At 42.8% G+C, this 19,754-nt stretch overlaps 1 protein-coding gene across 1 annotated transcript in view; it reads right to left on the reverse strand.

Moving 5' to 3' along the window:
- SLC13A1 (solute carrier family 13 member 1) overlaps nt 1-19,754 on the reverse strand; it is a 328,809-nt gene that overhangs the window by 183,911 nt on the left and 125,144 nt on the right. Inside the window, exons 3-6 of the mRNA XM_078680827.1 lie at nt 16,362-16,498; nt 8,873-9,060; nt 4,210-4,267; nt 4,074-4,119 (exon numbers count right to left, since the gene is read on the reverse strand). Coding sequence (XP_078536953.1) covers nt 4,074-4,119; nt 4,210-4,267; nt 8,873-9,060; nt 16,362-16,498 — 429 coding nt within the window. The remainder of the gene's footprint in view (nt 1-4,073; nt 4,120-4,209; nt 4,268-8,872; nt 9,061-16,361; nt 16,499-19,754) is intronic.

The following is a 19,754-nucleotide window of genomic DNA, read 5'->3' on the forward strand; positions in this document are numbered from 1 at the left end:
TGTCCTTTGACAATTCATTTAAAAAGAAATAGGGGAGTTAAGCACTATATGTGTTTCTTGAGGTCTGATAGTCTTCCAAATTGAGTTTTTATCTCTCTCCTTTCTTTGTTAATTTTGACACACAGAAAACATTTTGTATTTTTGTCTGCATTTATGTTTGAAAACGGGTAAATGTGGTAAAATACGGAGTACGTCATTTCATGGACAAACCAGTGATTTATGATTTACCTATCAATTCGTGATACCTCCCTTCCCATCTTAAATGATGGCTACAAGGGTGTTTTGCACACTCCATGCAGAAAATGTCTTTTCTGCCCTAGGACTTCAGCCATACACTTTCTTGTGAAAGTGTCAAAACATATAAATAAATAAAACACATTTTGTTGCACGCACTGCATCCCCAAATGTGATGCAGTGCACGCAACAAAATTTGTTTTATTTATTTATGTTTACTTACCTGTAATCCTCCGTAACCCATAGATTACTACCCCCCACCCTGCCTCTCCCCCTCCCCACGTCACCGCCGGGCAGCTACTCCCACCACCGACCGCTACTGAAGTCTGGGCTTAGAAGTGCCTTAGTGTGGCCCCCACCAAGTTAAACGCATTTCAAAATGGCAGTCATCACATGTATAATTCAGGAAGTGAAGGCTGCGGACGACCCCCTTAAGGTGAGAAGAAAGGAGCAGAGCCCGTTGGTGCAGCTTTTTTCATCCTCCGCTGTTTAGAGGTGTTAGTTTGCTGATATCAGGCCAACCTTTGTAAATAATCCCACCATTCTGACTTTCATGATAAGCACATCAAGGCATAGCCTGGACTACAACAGAAACTGAATTCAGTCCTGTTTTATTTCTACATTAAATCGGATTGGTTGTATACATCAGTCAGCTCCAAAAGGACTGTTTTTCTTGGAGCCAGAGGCCACCTTGCCCTCGTCCTACAGGTGCAATTCACTTGTTACACAAATTTAAATCACATACTTCTAAAAACTATTTGTCTCAGCAAATCAATCATTAAGTACCTGTATTAGCAGTCAATGCACTCCCTTATTATATTGGCTTCAAGGGGAGAATAATCTTTTTGCTTGCTAAATTTATGACTAAGTCTCTTTTTTAGGTCTCGCCTAGACGAAAGCAAAAGCGAAAGCTTTTGCTGTCTAGGGAGACAACTTATGTTGCCGCTTTCTGGGGAATGAAGGGGAATGTGGACAGCAGACTGTTTCGAATTTCTTCTGCTGGAGATTAGACCTCGTGAGCGCGCCTTGACTGTATCTAATGCGTGTGTGGTTTTTTTTTAACGTGGGCCGGGCGCTTGCTTCAGTCAGTTTCACTTTGAAGTGCAGGCGTCAATGCGTCTGGTAGTTCTTCATGTGGAGTGCCTTTTGACCTCGTGAGCGCGCTTTCACTGCATCTAATGTGTGTGTTTTTTTTTAACGTGGTCCGGGGGTTGCTTCAGTCATTTTTTGTCGCTTTAAGGGGCTGGTTTTTAACGTGGGCCGGGCGGTTGCTAAAACAGCTTGCTGCCGGCCGCTTTCAAGCCTGTAACATTTCAGCACATTTGTACGTGCTGCTTTTCTCAATTAAATGTTTACGCATTACATGTCACATGCAGTATCTTCTGCATATTTAATTTGCATCGTACAAGGGCACACATTCATTTTTTATTTAGGTACAACAATATGTCAGCTGCGTGCTCTTAACTTTCACTTACTTCCCTTATGTACTGATTTATTAATTTGGTCACAACAGAATCTCAGCTGTGTATTTCCGACTTTCACTTACTTCCCTTATGTACTTATTCATTTGGGCACAACAGAATTTCAGTTGCGTGCTCCAAACTTTCATTACTTTCGTTATGTACGTCACAACAGGATCTCAGCTGCATGCTTCTGACTTTCACTTACTTGCCTTATGTACTTACTTATTTGGGAACAACGGGATTTTAACTGAGTGCTACTAACTTTCACTAACTTTATTTATGCACTTATTTATTTGGGCACAACGAGATTTCACCTGCGTGTTCCCAACTTTCACTTACTTCCCTTATGTACTTAATTAATTTATTTAAGCACAACGGGATCTCAGCTGCGTGCTCTCGACTTCAACTAACTTTACTTATGTACTCATTTATTCGGGTACAACGGGATTTCAGCTGCGTGCTCTCGAGTTTCACTTACTTCCCTTATGTACTTATTACTTTATTTGAGCATAACGCGATCTCAGCTGCGTGCTTCCAACTTCCACTAACTTTCCTTATCTACTTATTTACTTCGGCACAACGAGATTTCAGCTGCGTGATTCCGACTTTCACTTACTTCCCTTATGTACTTATTTATTCAGCCACAACAAGATCTCAGCTGCGTGCTCCCGCGTTTCATTAACTTTATTTACTTGAGCCCCCACTCCGCCTCATAAAAGAGCACACCCTGCTTTACTCCTGCCCCCTGTTGCCACAATCCCTCCAAACCCTTTCTCCTTTTTCAACCCTGCACCCGCAGCCTCCCATAGGCTCGCTTTCCACAGACATCGCACCTAACGTCCTCGTGCTCGTCCTCAACACCCCCCTCCCCCTCCTGTTGTTTCATGGACACCATGCCCCCTGCCCTGTTCGGACGTGACAGTACAGTACTACTACCAAAGTAAGTTAATACTGAACTTACCTGTGGCAAACAGGCCGACAAGGACTCACTTGGGACAGCGAGAGACTAGGGAGGCGTGAGACTCGAAGCGAGGGGCACATTCACACGGGTTGCAAGAGCATTCATGGCCTTTTGTTTACTCATTTTTAATCTGCCTCGTGTTACGCATACTAATTACTACGAGTCAGGTTGAGTAGGCAGGCTGACTTGACGCAATCTTACTCTCGTAGTGAGCTGCCTGCTGTGGCGGTGATAGTGGGCGCGGCAGTAATGAAAAAAAATGTGCGCGCGTTCTCGCACGAACTGCCTCTATCCTACCAAAATCCAGCCCAACCCAGTGTCTTACAGTCTGCCCACCACAAACAAGTGTCTAAGGCTGCCGCAGCACACAATGCAGTACCACCTTTAACAATGCTATGAATGTCTAAGACCCCTAGCTCGCATCCCCGCCACCCCACATATACTTGAGCCCCCATTCCACCTCATGGAATAGTACACCCGTTACTCCTAACCTCCTTTGGCCACAATGCCTCCAAACGCTTTCTTATTTTCCTTCCCTGCGCCTGCAGCCTCCCGTGGGCCCGCCTTCCTCAGACATCGCACCTAACTTCTTCGTGCTCGTCCTCATAGTACTAAACTTACCTGTGGCGAACAGACTGACAAGGGCTCACTTGGGACAGCGGGAGGCAAGGGAAGCGTGGGACGGGAGGCGAGGGGCACATTCACACGGGCTGCAAGAGCATTCGCAGCCTTTTTATTTACTCATTTTAAACCTGACTCGTGTTAAGAATATTAATTACTACGAGTCAGGTCGAGTAGGCAGGCTGACTTGACGCAATTTTACTCTCATGATGAGCTGCCTGCTGTGGCGGTGATAGTGGGTGTGGCAGTAATGAAACCACCCCTCTAGTGACGCTACCATTGTTATATCAATAGATGCACGTTACATTAATGCAAGACATATTGCATTACTAATGCTATAGGTGTCACATTTCCAAAAGTTAAAAATATTCGCATTTTACATAAATAAACTATTAAGTTAGATATTTTCAAAACTACCACAAAAATAAACAAATTGCTATTTACAATATTAATAACTCTAACTTTTCGAATGCGAGACCTATTGCATTGCAAATGCTTGTTTGCTATTATTTCTTACTTTTGGATCCTGCTATATAAATTATAATTGTGATGAAGTCAATGTGCTGGGTTATATGTCTTTTTGTATTTTATAATTTTCTGTTCTGTAGGCATGTTCCTTTTAGAGCACTCTTGTGCCTTTGACTTCTGTCCCAGCATTTAAGTAAGTGGTTATATATAATAAAACGATGCAAATCATGAGAACACAATTCAAAATTTTAAACATTAAATACATACATTTCAATTAAATAGGCAATTAGACATTACTGACAGTAAGGTGACAGAAAGAAAAATACCTTTTCTGCCTCTACATCACACGCGGTGGCATGGCCGTTGGCATGTCTGCAAAAAGAGGCATATATTGCATCACACAAGGTAATTTTCTTAAGACAGTAAAGTAACTACTTGAATGATGAGACTTTCCCACCATACCCATTTCGATGTTTCAGGGTCATCTCACTGCCGTTCACCTCAAAGTCTTTGGTGTGGTCTGTTGACAATAATTAAAATATAAATTTTGAACTAAGTTGTTCGTTGGACTTTTATAGTTACCAGTGCATACAATATACAGACGTTCATACTAATATGATTTCTTGATTATTTGTAGCACACAAATCCTGAACCGATTCAACTCTGAGCACAGGAAGAGTCAAGAGGTGTCCTTCTTGGTTGTTATTAGTAAGTGGAATTCACATCATTCTGGTGGGAAGGTTTTTCTGAGAGCTTGTTATTAGTAGGGGTTGGCGGAACTTGCAGAGTTTCACTAAGTGGAATTCCGCTGAGTTACAAAAAACACTCTATGATGTTCCACGGAATTCCGCCAACGGTTGTAAATAATGCAGCTTGCACTGCTCACTCTGCAGTTTAGTGGCGGTAGCACGAGCAGAGCTGAAAATTAGAATGAATTGCACCATGCGTATTTGAGTTGATTTTGCTGCTGCTCGGGTAGAAAATCTGAATGTCAGCCCTCTGACCGTGATCGCTGTTAACTACCCCTGTTAGAAATTCACGCAAAGGGACGCCAAATTTCGCTAGCACTTTCCAGCTCAAATATTCTTGCACCCTGCAGAAGAGTAATTCAACCACCTGGTGATTGGCAGAATTCCATGTCAAAGGGTAGTGTGAAGTGGACAAAATTCTGCCAATTCCGCAGGTGGAACTGAATATTTTGCCTACCACTAGCTATCGGGGGCATAGTTTAGTCAGTGAGATTTGGCTGGTGTGAATTTCAAATTTCTCAACTAAAAAGCAGAGGGCCTGAGGGCAAATGGGTGAGATGACAAGGCTCGATCTGGACTGTTCCCATGAGGAGTTGGATCAATACTAATTTGCATTAGGTAGGCCTCTGGGGCTGATTTAGAGATTGCCAGACAAGTGCTCTATTGCTAAGATGACAGAGTACCATGTACACCAAACTCAAAGCCCATCCACTTGATTTGGGCAGGACACAAAGTTTATTCAGTTGTTAAAAAATGTACTGCGTCATTCTAAAACTTTCTCCAAAAGGCTGACAGATTAGCTGCTGTCAGAGATAAGCCACCTGTCCAGAGCCCTTTTTAGAGTGGCTGATCAAATGGTTTTTTTTTTACTCTCAATAGCCGCCAGGATATCCTGGTGGTAATGTATGTTAAAAAAGAAAAAATGATACGCACACCATGGGACAAAACTCCCATGACGGGGGTGGGGTCATTAAGGGCCAGATGTAGGTAGGCTTTTACCGGTCGGTAACGGCCGAATTCGGCCGTTACCAACCGGTAAATGGATTTTGAGATGTAGGGGGCATATTTATACAGAATCTGTAAATTTACCGATCGGTAAATTTACCGATTCTGTAAAATATCGAATCGGTATTTTTACCGAATCGGTAAATTTGAGATGTAGGTGGGACTCTTCAGAGTCCCACAAGCCTTACCGAATCGGTATTTTACCATCAAATTCAATTTGATGGTAAAATACCGATTCCGGTGTGCATGCACATGTGTGCATGCACACCTGTGCTATATGACAGGCAGACCTGCCCTTAGGGCATGTATGCCTGCCACATGGCACCGACCCTGTTTTGGGGGTGCTAGAGGGTGTCAAAGTGACACCCCCTGCACCCTTGTGATATTCGGTATTTACCGATTCGGTAAATACCGAATCGGTAATGCCCATTCATTCCTATGGGCTTCAAAGCCCATAGGAATGAATGGGCATTACCGGTCGGTATTTACCGAATCGGTAAATACCGAATATTACCGATTCGGTAAATGCACATCTGGATTTACCTACATCTCCCGCCTTCTATTTTACCGATTCATAAATACCGAATCGGTAAAATTCGGTATTTATGAGTCGGTAAAATAGATTTACCTACATCTGGCCCCTAATTGTTTTATTTTTCAAAAACAAACTCCCACATAAGAGTTTGCTTTTTGAAAAATACATTTTTGGGGAAAAATTTGATAGCCAGCCATCATGTTTGATGGAGTTATCCGCCAAACCTTTTCTACATTGACAAGAACCGCCATGACAGCAGTTCCTGCAAATGTATAAAAATGCCCACAGAGCCAGAATGGCATCTCTAAATATGGCAGAAGGAGCAAAGGCAGGATGGCAGATGTAAAGTCTCCTGCCACTCTGCCTGTTTTATGTCTGCTTTTAATCCGTATTCCAGATCCTAAATCAGGCTCTCTGTTGAGAATGGCACAGAGGGGGCAACACAATGGCTACACCAAGTGATTGCTAATAATTAGGCCATTTGCAAGCATTAATTCAATCACCTTTTGGGTATTTGGTTCCTAATAGTATCCCTGGAAACCTAAGACTGGTGCAGCATTCTGAGCCTACTAATGCCAATGTTTGTGAATTCTGAAAAGTAGCAAATTGACATTCATTCAAGGATTACTTCTATAGGTGGAAATGAGCTACTTTTTTGGTAAATCAGTCATTATATAGATTGAAGTTCCTGATCCAAAAATGAATAAGTTAAAACCAGTTATTGAAATCAGGATGATGAGAAAAAACAACTTAGGCATAGCACACACAACTGGGCCCCCAGACCCAACTATACAGCCAGAAATGCATTTTTGTGGGGTTGTCACAGCCCAAACACCCCTCCTGAAGCTACACTCAGGCTAGTTACCCATCTTGATGCCATGGTAAGGAAGGCATCTTGCTCATTCTGTTGAGCATTGGGCAAAGGGTACACCAGGCAAGTGGAAGTTGCTGAAAATGAGGTACAGACTGAAGGAGTATTTGTGGAACTTAGTACATATATTGGATTGGGCAGATCCATTGAGGTGATTTAACAGTCACCATTAATGGGAGCCAGAGAAGGGGTCCTTGTCTTGCTCTCAGAGTGGATATATTTGATCTCCTAATCGGAATTTGACTGCCATATTCACCATATTCAGGATCATTTGAGGCTACTGTGAAGTTTTTATCTTGAGGAACGGTGAGTATGGTAAATATGAAATGTTTGCATATTATACCATGGAGGCTATTGTGGTACAGATAAACCGATTGTTGTGTTTTGTATGTATTGAGATGGAATGCTACGTCTGAGCTTGAGTGGGGGTTGAGGTGGTTGTGGCTGTATTCACCTGCGGTTCAAAGGAAACGTCCCTGTTGAAGAAGACTCCTACCGATCTAACCTATTTTTTTCAGAGTGGTTTGTGTAATGTAAAGGGAGTGGAACTTGGAGGTAAGAAACTTGTTATCCTGTCTTCTTTTGACATTTCTTCTTGACTGCATGAGTGATGTCAGTTCTGACATTTTCTAATGGTATTGAAATGCTTTGTGTGTGCTCCACATGTATCTGTTTGGAAAGCTCATTCCAGGGTGGGCTGAGAGTTGTCATGCTCCTAGTGTGCTGGAACCCGGGATTAGGCCTGACCTACTAGTTGGCTTTGCCTGTGAATTGTAACCTGGTGAGGAATTGATGTCAATAAATGTTTATGTCACTTACAACTCAGTGCACCAAACCTTTTCAACCAACAGCTATTCTGTATGTATGGAGGTCAAGTCAATATAAGTGCATGCAATTTTTCATATCGAATGGCCAGGGTCAAAAGAATCTGGCTCATTTAATACTTGGCTACGGTAGATGTTGGCCTTCTGACTCTCAATAATCCAGATGACATGCTATGCCCAATGCTTCGTAAGGATCCAGTAGTATAAGAGTGGGCATGTGACCATCAAATACAGTCAATTTATGGCACACAAAAAGCCTTCAGAGCCAAGTCAGTTCCTAGTGGCAGTCCAAAACTGGAATAGATTATATTAAGGAAGTCACAAATATCTGCATTTGGCGTTAGGCCTGACACTTCTAATTTTCTCATTATTTTCGAGGGCATAAATTGGACCTGGCCCTTAATTCAAGAGACCCAAGGGAGAGAGGACTTTCTTCTTCAGTGGCAACCTTACAAGTTCTAAGGGCTAACAGGACAGCTACTTTCTGGAAGTCAGTATTTCAAACAGATGAAATGGTTCAGATAAAAATGTGGACACACTATGAGGGAGATTGTGCGTGAATGAAATTTGTTTTAGTGGCAGTTGGCTCTATTGCTGAAGGAAACCTTCTTGTTTTTGATGTAATCAAGTGTAATTGTGGTGCAACATAATATCATTTTTGTGATTGTGGTGGGTATGCTGGATTTGAGGAGAAGTGCTTTTTACACATTTTCTAGCAAAAATGTCTTATGGATATCATACACGTTTGAGAGAGGATAAACCAAGTGGTGGGTAATACAATCTTCAGCTGTCTCCAAATAGGCAGCTATCCTCCTGTCCTCTAAGCAGTCCAGCTCACTGGTGAAGGCAGCCGTCTATTTGAATGAATACATATTGAACGTAGATGTTGGCATTCTATTTATGGGTGTTTGTGTGTTCGTGTTTTTCTAGGTGTCCGCTTTTCGTGTCGTGATTATTGGTCACTGACCTCCTATCATATTAAAGTTACACCATGCTAGTCCGGACCCTCACTACCAGGGGTGCGGCTTCCCCTACTTTCTTCTGGACACCTCGTTTTGTTAATTTGATGGTTCAGAGTAAGTATGCATGAACAAGGGTGTTGTGCCGGAATACCCAAAAGCGTACTGAATGCGCATATTACCATCCAGTTCGATGCCCTCATTGGCGAGTACGTGTTCAGAACTGATGTTCATGGCATCCACCTCTGCCTCTGCACTGATGATCTGCTGTGCAACTGCCTCCACAATCGGCATCACCATGGCAGCAGTGGATGTGTTGCTAAGCCACATGGACAAGAACGCAGTGCTACCCATGAAGCCCAGCATCAGCCTGCAAATAAGAGGTTAGCCAGGGGTTATTCCCTTCTCAATTCCTGCTGTTTAACAAGATGAAAATATACTATCTCACATGGAAAAAATAAGTATCTAAATTACTAAAACCATCTACTTTGTGACAAATATAATTTACTTTTTCTTGCTTTATCACCATTTTTTGCTGAACTACTGCTTAGAACCATACTCCCATATTTCTTAGGACCTTCAGGATCTGGTTGACCTAATTTATAATTTTGTCAGATTGGCCCAAAACTCACTTTTCACGTTGTTTGCATCTTTATTTTGTATTTGGTTTTTTAAATGTGATTATGCTCCTGTGTTGTCATAGTCAGCTCTAGCATTTACTTGATTCCATTTTCACAATCTCCATTATGTGCTTACTCTTTAGGAAAGAGCAGACAGCCTTGGGAGCTCGTGGGCAATAATAGACCATCACAGAAAACACACTGCAATTCACACTGAGGCATTCATCAACATTTGTGCAGTGAAATGCCGCACAGACATCTGCAGCTTTGCATTGTGTCGCATCATATTTCTATGCATCATACTGCGATTACGTTAATGGGCACAGATGCACTAAAAATCCCTTCTATATGCTGAACAGGAATCAATCTTGTGCAAAGGAGCAAATACAAGAGAGGAGCATTAAATTGTGCAATATGTGCAATTTTGTGCCAATTTAATTTATTAGGTATGACAATATCACACAATTTCCTTTCTGTTTATCATTTGCACATATCTTCATTTTGCACTGGGAGCCACACAAAGCCAGGTTACACTAATTATACTTTTTTAAGTAGATCTGGATTTGCTTTATTGCGCCTACCTTCCAGAGATTATCATGGCTTTTGCGCGCTCCGCAATGCAATTGTGTTTTGTTGTCTCTTGTGTCGAATTTCGGCACAAAAATCCTTTTGTAACCAAAAGTTGATCAATATGCTTTTTGTTGCATCCCATTGTGTATTGTGGATACACACTGTACATTTTAAAAAATATAATCCGAAATGCTTAACACCAATCTTTAAACCTCTAAAACCGTGGCAATTCTGCCCCAATCCACCATTTCAGTGTGGAAAAATTGCACAGATAATACAGATAACTTTAGAGCAGTTTAACATGAATACTGTGTCAAATTTAGAAAAATTAATCTCAATCAATTGGGACTCAATTTTATCTAGAACAATTTACCAATTTATCGTCATGGTAAGTAGTTGTGGAGTTAAGAATAGTAAATCTATATTGCCCTAGATATGATTATTTTGCCAATGTGATGGTAGTCAATACTGATGAGTCAATATATGTGCAGGAGGATATGAAAACTTCCGTAGTGTGGTAGAACTCCCATCTGCAGCACACACACTTGGTTTCTAGCATACAGAAGTGCGCTCCTGCAACGACACGCCGTAGAAATCTGGGACCTGATCGACACCCTCTCGCCCGACGTCGCCTTCTTCACTGAAACCTGGACCAACGCCACCTCTGGCCCCGACATCGCCACTGCCATCCCTGACGGTTACAAGATCCAGAGCAAGGACCGCCTGCACCGCCCAGGAGGAGGACTCGCCATCGCACACAAGCGCCCCCTCCGACTCACCACCTCCAACACAATGACCCCACTGCAACACAGAACACCTCCACTTCCAGATCCAGACCAGCCCCAGGAGCACGTTATGCTGCACCCTCATCTACAGACCGCCAAGACCTTGCACCCAGCCCGCAACTACCATCGCCGAGCTTGCTGCACCCCACACCATCACCTCCACGGACTACATTCTACTCTGGGACCTGAACTTCCACCTCGACAACTGCAATGACCCCGACTCCATCACTTTCCTCGCCAACCTAGGACTGAAGCAGCTCGTCAACACGCCCACCCACAGAGCCGGTCACACCCTCGACCCCATCTCATTGGAGGAACAAACATCCGCTTCAGCCACACCACCCAGCCCCTCTGGACGGACCACCACTGTGTCCACTTCACCTTCAACTCCACCACCGCACCGCGCCCGCCAAAACGGAACTGAAGCAAGGTCACAAAGGAACACCTCAACACCACCCTACGTCAAACCCCCGTCGACACGACCGACACAAATACCGCATCCAGGGAATTCCACCGCTGGGTCTCCTGCTGTCTGGACAAGCTCGCACCTCTCCTCCTACCGCCAAACAATGCCCTCTGAAGGCCACCTGGTTCACCACAGAGCTTCAAGAAGCCAGCTGCTCCTGCAGACACCTAGAGAAAATTTGAACATTTAGCACGTATCACTCTGTTTATCTAATAGCTCTAAACATTAAACCTGAGCAAGTGACCACCTTAAGCACTCACCTCCTAGTCAGTGCCAGTGTGAAACTTGGGACACAAATTGACTGCATCTCTTTTTATTGCCTTTCTTTCTTACCTCTAAATTAGACAATAAGACTTTTATTGCGATGGTGGTAATGAGCGATTTGCAGATTTGAAACGCATCGACAACCCCACTCACTGCATGAAAAGAATAGCTAAAGTCAAATGTATTCTTCAGAAGTGCACTTATTTTTTTAGGTCGAGGACCGAGAAGGCTGCGCTTGCGCAGTCTCCGGGAGGAGAATTAATGTTTCTTAGTAGGGCTGTAGAACCCGCCTCCCTGACCAGTCTCTCGTCCATTGGCTGGCTTCCTAAAGGGAGGCCAGCCATTGGAGGAGAGAGCCGTCACTCCGAATTAGCCCCGTCTTTTTCGGATTTGGGGGCGTCATTTTTGCTGTTCTTTAGACAGTGACGTAGTCTGTCACTCAGAACAGCAAAACCACGCCAACAACTCCGAAAATGGCTGTACTTTTGTAAATGCCATTTTGCACTGATCGTCTCTGTGAGATGTCACTGAGTACTCCTTCCGACGGTATGTATGCTTTTTTTTTTGATGTTGCTGTTGTTTTCTGTTACAGCCATTTTGGTTTTTTTTGCTAATCTTATGTTTATTCTCGTCTCTTTTTTCTAGGTCCAACATAGCCCGTGGCGTCTCCCTGCAGCCGAAGTTGTGCTGACAGGTATGTATGTTGCTGTTGTTTTCTGTTACAGCCATTTTGTTTTTTTGTGCTAATCTTATGTTTATTCTCTCTTTTCTAGGTCCAACGTGGCCTGTGGCGTCTCCCTGCAGCGATGTGCACCTCTGTGCACGGAGTGGTTCCGAAACGCGGCTCTTTATCAGTTTGAGGTAAGCTATCTTTCCCATTTTACTAATGTAATGTTTTTTCTCTCTTTCCTAGGTCCAACATGGCTCGTGGCGTTTCCCTACAGCCGTGTGCACTACTGAGCACGAAGTTATTCAGACAGGTATGTATGTTACTTTTTTTTTTACATTAGAGGTCTGGCATATTTTTATTTTTGCTAATCTTATGTTTTTTCTCAATTTTCTAGGTCCAACATGGTCCGTGGTGGTGCACGAAGTTAATCCAACGGTATGTATGCTGTTACCATATACAGGTTAGTGAAGTTTTTGGACAAATATTATACATTTTGACATTTTTAAGTCTTTTGCATTTGTTTGAAGATATTATATGTATGTCTGTTATTGCTAATTTTTGTGATTTAAAACGTGCTTATTTTTTGATTTACAGTGTGTATAGTTTTTTTATATTATAGCTGCTATTTTATTTGTTATCCAGTAATAATATTTGTATGTATTTGTGTTTGATGTTTTTGTCGAAAGTGCTGTAACGCGTTTATTACGGGGAGTACCTTCTTAGAATACGTGCCAGCGGGCCACGTTTTTCACGGAAACGTCAGTTGGCGATGTCTTCCGGGAAGTTCTGCAGGTAAGAACACCTTTTATGTGATGTTAATGTAATTTTTTGTTTCCGATATAATGTTTTTTTTTTACACTTTTTAGGGATTCCTTGTCTGTGTTCTGTTTGGTTACCGTCCGTGACTTTTATACACTTCACCGTCCCTGCTGCTGTGATGTGCACAGGTAAGTGCTACTTGCGTTTCTGTTTTTTTACATTATATTTTTTGCAAGTAAATAATTGCGATTTCTTTATTTAAGGTGTACAGGTAAGTGTTACATTTTTTTATGTTTGTATATGGCGTTTCTGTTTTTGACATTATATTTTGTTGATAAAAAATAATTGCTATTTGTTTCTTTAAGATATATAGATATTGTTTACCTGTTTTTTAAATTGATTCCTTAGGACAAAAGTGCTTAGTGGATAGTAATGTATTGGATTTAATATGACTGTGTGTGCACATTTTACATTTCAACTCCATGTTGCGATATCTTTAGTTGACTTTGGAATTTATCGTCTGTGATGCTGTGAGATACAGGTAAGTGTAAATTGTTTTATAATTGTATAGAATTGTTATAGTAAATGGTGTTTGCATTTTTTGAGATGGTATATGTATTTTTTTAAATGGCATATCTATGACTCACTATGTTATAGCCTCTGCTGCAGGCACTGCAGACCCCAGCAGAGCCCCCCACGCCTGGCACCGCAGACAGGTCCAAGCAGTGCTTTCTTTGCAAGCACTGCTAACATCCCACTGGTGCCTGCACTGCAATCCCAGCAGATTCCATTACTAACTTAACGGTAAGCGCTGCCGTTCCAAACAGTGCCTTTACTGAAAGCAATACAGGTCCCTGCAGCGCATCCACTGCAAGCGCTGCAGACAGATCGCAGCGCTGCAGCCAGCGTTAACGACACAGAAAACAAGAATTGTTCTGTAACAGCAGACATCCTTTGCGAGGGGTAGGTGTCCCTCGCAGGGTCAGAGCGACGAGCGGCCGACCCCTCCCTGCCAGTGCTCCCTGCTCATGCCCCTCGGGGCAAAAACACATAGATACAGACTCAAACATGCGCTCCAAGGATGCCTGTTATTGGACCCTCTAACCCAAGGCCTGCTCCCAAGTGACAGCAGGCTCTCTTGATATACAGGCCAAAGCGGGCCCTCCAACTCCCAGGGGTGCTCCCCTCCCGCTGTCCGTGTCTTTTTCCCGCCCCCTCCCGCTGATGAGGTCGCCGCTCTCGTTTCTCTTGTGCCTGGAGAGTTTGGCGGTGTATCAGGAAACTGTTGCCTTTTATGCCCGGTCCATGATGGGCAATGGAACAAGCGCCAATGAGCCTGGGATAGATTGTTCTTGTTTCTCCTGACAGCTTATGTGTGCTGATCAGCGGCATGAGAGGTAAGTGCCGGTCTTGGGGTGGGAGGTATTTGTAGCATGTTTGTTTGTTGCTTATTGTTAGCATGCATTCCACATCACTCTCAAACTCACTACCTCACAACTTTACTCTCTCTCTATCTCACTAGCTCACTCTCTCTCTATCTCACTACCTCACTCTATCTATTTCTATCTCACTATCTCACTACCTCCCTATATCACGACTCACTCCCTCAAAAATTCACTACATCACTCTCTCACTAACTCACTCTCTATCTCACTACCTCACAACTTCACTCTCTCTCTCTAACTCACTACCTCACTCTCTCTCTAACTCACTACCTCACTCTCTCTCTATCTCACTACCTCACCCTCTCTCTTTCTATCTCACTATCTCACTCTCACTACCTCACTATATCACGACTCACTCCCTCAAAAATTCACTACATCACTCTCTCACTAACTCACTCTCTATCTCACTACCTCACAACTTCACTCTCTCTCTAACTCACTACCTCACTCTCTCTCTAACTCACTACCTCACTCTCTCTCTCTCTCACTACCTCACTCTCTCTCTTTCTATCTCACTAAGTCACTTTCACTCTCTCTTTCACTACCTCACTCTCTCTATCTCACTACCTCACAAACTCACTCACCGTTTCTATCTCACACCCTCAGAACATCCCTCTCCCTCACTACCTCACTCTTTCACTACCTCACTCTCTGTCTCTCACTACCTCACTCTCTATCTACCTCTCTCTCACTACATAACTCTCTCTACCTCACTACTCCACTCTATCTATCTCACTACCTCACTATCTCACAACTTATCTCTCTCAAAACATCACTACCTAACTCTCTCACTACCTCACTCTCTAGCTCACAACTTCACTCTCTCTCTAACTCACTACCTCAATCACTCTCTATCTCACTACCTCACTCTTTCTATCTCACTAACTCACTTTCACTCTCTTTCACTACCTCTCTCTCTATCTCACTACATCACAACATCACTCTATGCTTATATCTCACTACCTCACAACATCCCTCTCCCTCACTACCTCACTCTTTCACTACCTCACTCTCTATCTCACTACCTCACTCTCTATCTACCTCACCCTCTCTCACTACCTCACTCTCTCTCTATTTCAATACCTCACTCTCTCTCTCTATCTCACTACCTCACTCTCTCTCTGCTAATGCAATAGGTATCACATATGCAAAAAAAAAAAGCTAATGCCAATAGAAATGACAATGCCATTTTTTTAGGGATACAAAAAAGATAAAAAAAATAATGAGCAATACCAATAGCTCTACCTATAATATTGCCGAGACCATTGCATTGTAAATGCTTGTTCTTCTGTCCCAGTGAGATGTTTTGAGGATATACTGGTGTAAGACAAGGGTTTATCTTGGATGTATGTCTGATGCCTATTCGTGTAACTTCTCTTCACTTCTATTGACACAAACGAGAAACCCATTTCTGTGTGTGAAGCAAAGGTGGACCGATTTGCAAAGATTTTATTTCAACTTCTCTTTGAAAACTCCTAAATTCCAAGATTAAGCCAGTAGTACTCCAGGCTTACTCCTGGAATTCAGCAGTAAGCCAGGAGTAGTGCAAAAGTATGTTACATCTACTCATAGCAAAATCTTTGTAAATCAGATCCAGTGCCTTCCATGCGGGTACAGAGTATCCCCTGAGCTCTATCTTCACTGGCAGCTCAGCAGATAGCAGCGGTACATGATTGTTGCCAGACACTCAGAAGTTCAATTCTATCCTGGAGATATGATTACAGGATTTTGGTTGAAGGGTAAAACCACTAATTTCACCAGTCTCTCTAAGACTATGATTCCAACACCACTGGCTTACTACAAGATGTCTGTCCAACTTCAAACTTATTTTGGACAACATGATCTGAGTGTACAATTCTGAGTTAGTCCAATAAAGACATTAAAAGCTGGGGCTGGTGGATGCTATTTGAGGTCAGTGGGTGTAAAATGGACTGTCTTGTAAGTGGGGTGGTGGATGGTACCAGGTGATGCCAATCACCTGTGCTAGGAAAACTGTAACATGCAATGACAGCAAAACTGAAAACATCTTTGGCAGTTTACAGAGAATTCCTCACCTGAGAAAGAGAATCACCACTGGTACACCAGTACCTACCATGCAGGGTTCACCCCCACCAGCATCACCATCTTCAGAGCTATTCGCTTGTGCAAATTCCACTTTTCAATCGATGTTGCTAAGCAAATGACTCCTGTGAGCAAAAGGTGAAAGTCTTTGAAATATTCCGATGCCACCTGAAATCAAAGGTTGTGAAAAGATGTACCCTGTTTAGTTATGGTGGTTTTGTCGAATGAAACCCGTAACATAGGCAAACAATTGCATATCAACGTTAAATTTATAGAACTGAAGAAATTTCACATAAGAAATTGTACGATTTTTAAGGAGACAAGCGGACCAAAGTACAGCAACCGGTGTGTCAAGATTTTTTGTTCATTTTAAAGATGGGCAGAGAGAAAGACAGAAAATAAACACGCAGACAGAAATCGATGGATAGATGAAGTGATGGATGGACGCACATTCAGACAGATAGACAGACAGACAGACAGACAGACAGACAGACAGACAGACAGACAGACAGACAGACAGACAGACAGACAGACAGACAGATAGATAGATAGATAGATAGATAGATAGATAGATAGATAGATAGATAGATAGATAGATAGATAGATAGATAGATAGATAGATAGATAGATAGATAGATAGATAGATAGATAGATAATCAGCAAACTTAGCAGTCTAGAAAGTCTAAGAGGGTGATTCCGTAATAACTCACATAAAAAGAGCTGTAAATTTGGCCCTTAGGTACGCTGTAAATTTCACACTGGGGTACTCATGCATAAAATACTCATAAGAAAATCTGAGTAATTGTGAAAGGTCAGTAGTTTTAAGGAGCGGAGCCATATAACCATGAGAAAATAGAAGTGCCAGAAGAGTTGTCAGGGACAGGAAATTCACATTTTGTGAACGGCCCAAAATTAGTACTTCTATGGCATGAACATAAGTTCAGAATAAATGCCCTTTACACACTGATTGAAACATACATTCAAGTGACCTGGCACAAGCAGGGAAAAAGGTGCGGAAAAGGTCACCAAACGATTCTATATTCACTAGGTGTACTATTGAATAAAATAAGCATTTGGCTTTAAGGTGTGTTTTTAATTTTCTACCCCTACACATGTGTAAGCTGCATGAATAATTACACCTGCTTTGAGGAGGGTCTGCAAAATGTTAATGGATTTGCTAAACGCTGCAAAATATACAATTTAAGCAGGTTTCTCCTTTTTGACAATGGGAATTGGGGTTCTACTTATGTATGTATGCAAGTATGTATATATGTTTGTATGTATGCTTTGGGGATTATTGTAGGGTAAACCCCGCATTGAGGCAGCAGAGCATACAGATGATGGACAGAATAAATAGAAAATCAAACATTCACCTCCAGTCAAGGGATCTGGGTTAAATCCATTGTGCTTTTGCTCACTATGCCACCCCACTTTAGACCCAGCCATATGCAAATCAGTCTTGACTCAGTTCTTCATGGGAACAATCCATACCGAAATGCCAAGCCAGGTCCTCCCTGGACCGAAATAAGTATCCTAGGACCGGTTTTGGGGCATCAGCCCCCATCAGCCAGGCTAGCTTGAATCCAGTGGCACAGTGAGCCTGGGACTCACGTCTGGGCAAACCCAACGCACTTAGGGCGAGGAAAGCAAAAGACACACCTTTTTTTCCTCAAAATGCACCATTTTCTGCAAAATGAGGAGGTTTCACCCAAAAATGCCTCTCTAGCATAAATGAATCAAACGTTCCAAAATTGTGCTGCATAATGTGTAGTGGTTTGTGAGACATTCCTGCTGTTTTCATCCATTACATGTCTGATACTCTTGCCCAAATGGTATTCACGCCCTCAGTGTCCCCAACATCCTTAATTACTGCCTTAACTGGTATATCACCCATCTTTTCACATTTCCGGGTATGTACTATTGCTGACTGTTAACCTTGGATATTCTTCAATTAAATACCTGTTTGGTGAATGAGAGTTTGTGTATGGTGTTACTATAAATGCAGCACCACCCTGCTGGGGTCATGTGGCAGAGAAAGATTGTTTGACATATTTTCCCCAAGACACAACTCTACCCTTGGTTTTACCAAGGCCCTGTGAGATTTTTCTTGGTGCTTTTTCATGGTTTCAGGTCTCATGGATGGCCCGGGGCAATGGTAAGCAAAAATGACTCCAGGCACTAATGAACCTCAATGGCAGCATGCAATAATGAGCATCAATGGCACAGTCAGAAGACTTCCAGGTAGTACTGTGTATTAACCCCTTGGCTGCTGGGGCTATTCCCCTCCTGTGCTGGGGGGCGCGCACAGCGCCCCCATGCTCATGACGAGCTCAGCTCGTCATGAGCCACGGTGATCCGGTGCTCATGACGAGCTGAGCTCGTCACGGCCATGCCCGTTTAATGGAACGCTCAGCACAGCAGGGGAATTAGCCCAGCGTGCGAGCGTTCCACGGGCCATGACGTGCTGAGCTCGTCATGAGCACCGGAGCACCGTGGCTCATGATGAGCTGAGCTCGTCATGGGCATGGGAGGGGTTAATGTTCCCAACCATTAACCCGTTGGCTGTGATGTAAATTTCCCCTCTGTGCAGGCGGATTTTACACGTGAGGAAATTAAACCGGCCCCAGCCGTCTGACTCCAACGCCCACCATAACGTCGGTCGGCCAGGGGCCGTCCGACGCATGGAACGGGTTAAAGAGCATTAATGCTTCCAGACAGTAATGAACATCTCTGTGGCCAAGCCATATTGAGCTTCAACCGTCTGTGAAAGTAATGAGCATCAGTGGCCCTCAGCAGTAACAAGGATCAGTATTGGCACTAGGGAGGTAGCAGTGAACATTAATGGCCCGCATAGTAATGAGCGCCAATGCCTTAGCAGCCCCAGGTGTTAATAAGCATCAATGGCTCCATGCAATAATGCACAATAATGGCTCCACCTAGTGGAGACCATCCATGGTCCTAGGCAATAATCAGCAGCATTGGCCTCAGCCACTAACAAGCATAAATATCAGCTCCACACAGTAATGTTCATCAATGACTCAAGGCAGTAAGGAGCCTCAATAGCTCCTGGCTTTGATGAGTATTACAGTTCCCTGTAACACTCAACACTTGTTTTAAATCGGAGTCTACCACATTCAATTCCCAATTTACCTGGTTATTATGAGCTTCAATGTTCCTTGGTAGTAAAAAATATTTTAAAAAAACACCAGGCAATAAAAAAAAAACTTTAAAAAAACATTTTATTTAATCTCTCTTTGTATTCATGATCACAGGGAGATAGTTAAAAAAGATAAAATCTGAATTGCCATAGTGCCATAGTTTATTACGATTGAGAGTGTTTCCTTTTTTTTGTTTTATATTTTAAATATGTTGGCTGACATATATTGTATTGGTCTGGTGGGAGTACAAAACTCATTAATCACTT

This window comes from Lissotriton helveticus, chromosome 1_1 (assembly GCF_964261635.1).
Source record: "Lissotriton helveticus chromosome 1_1, aLisHel1.1, whole genome shotgun sequence".
Classification (NCBI taxonomy): Eukaryota; Metazoa; Chordata; class Amphibia; order Caudata; family Salamandridae; genus Lissotriton; species Lissotriton helveticus.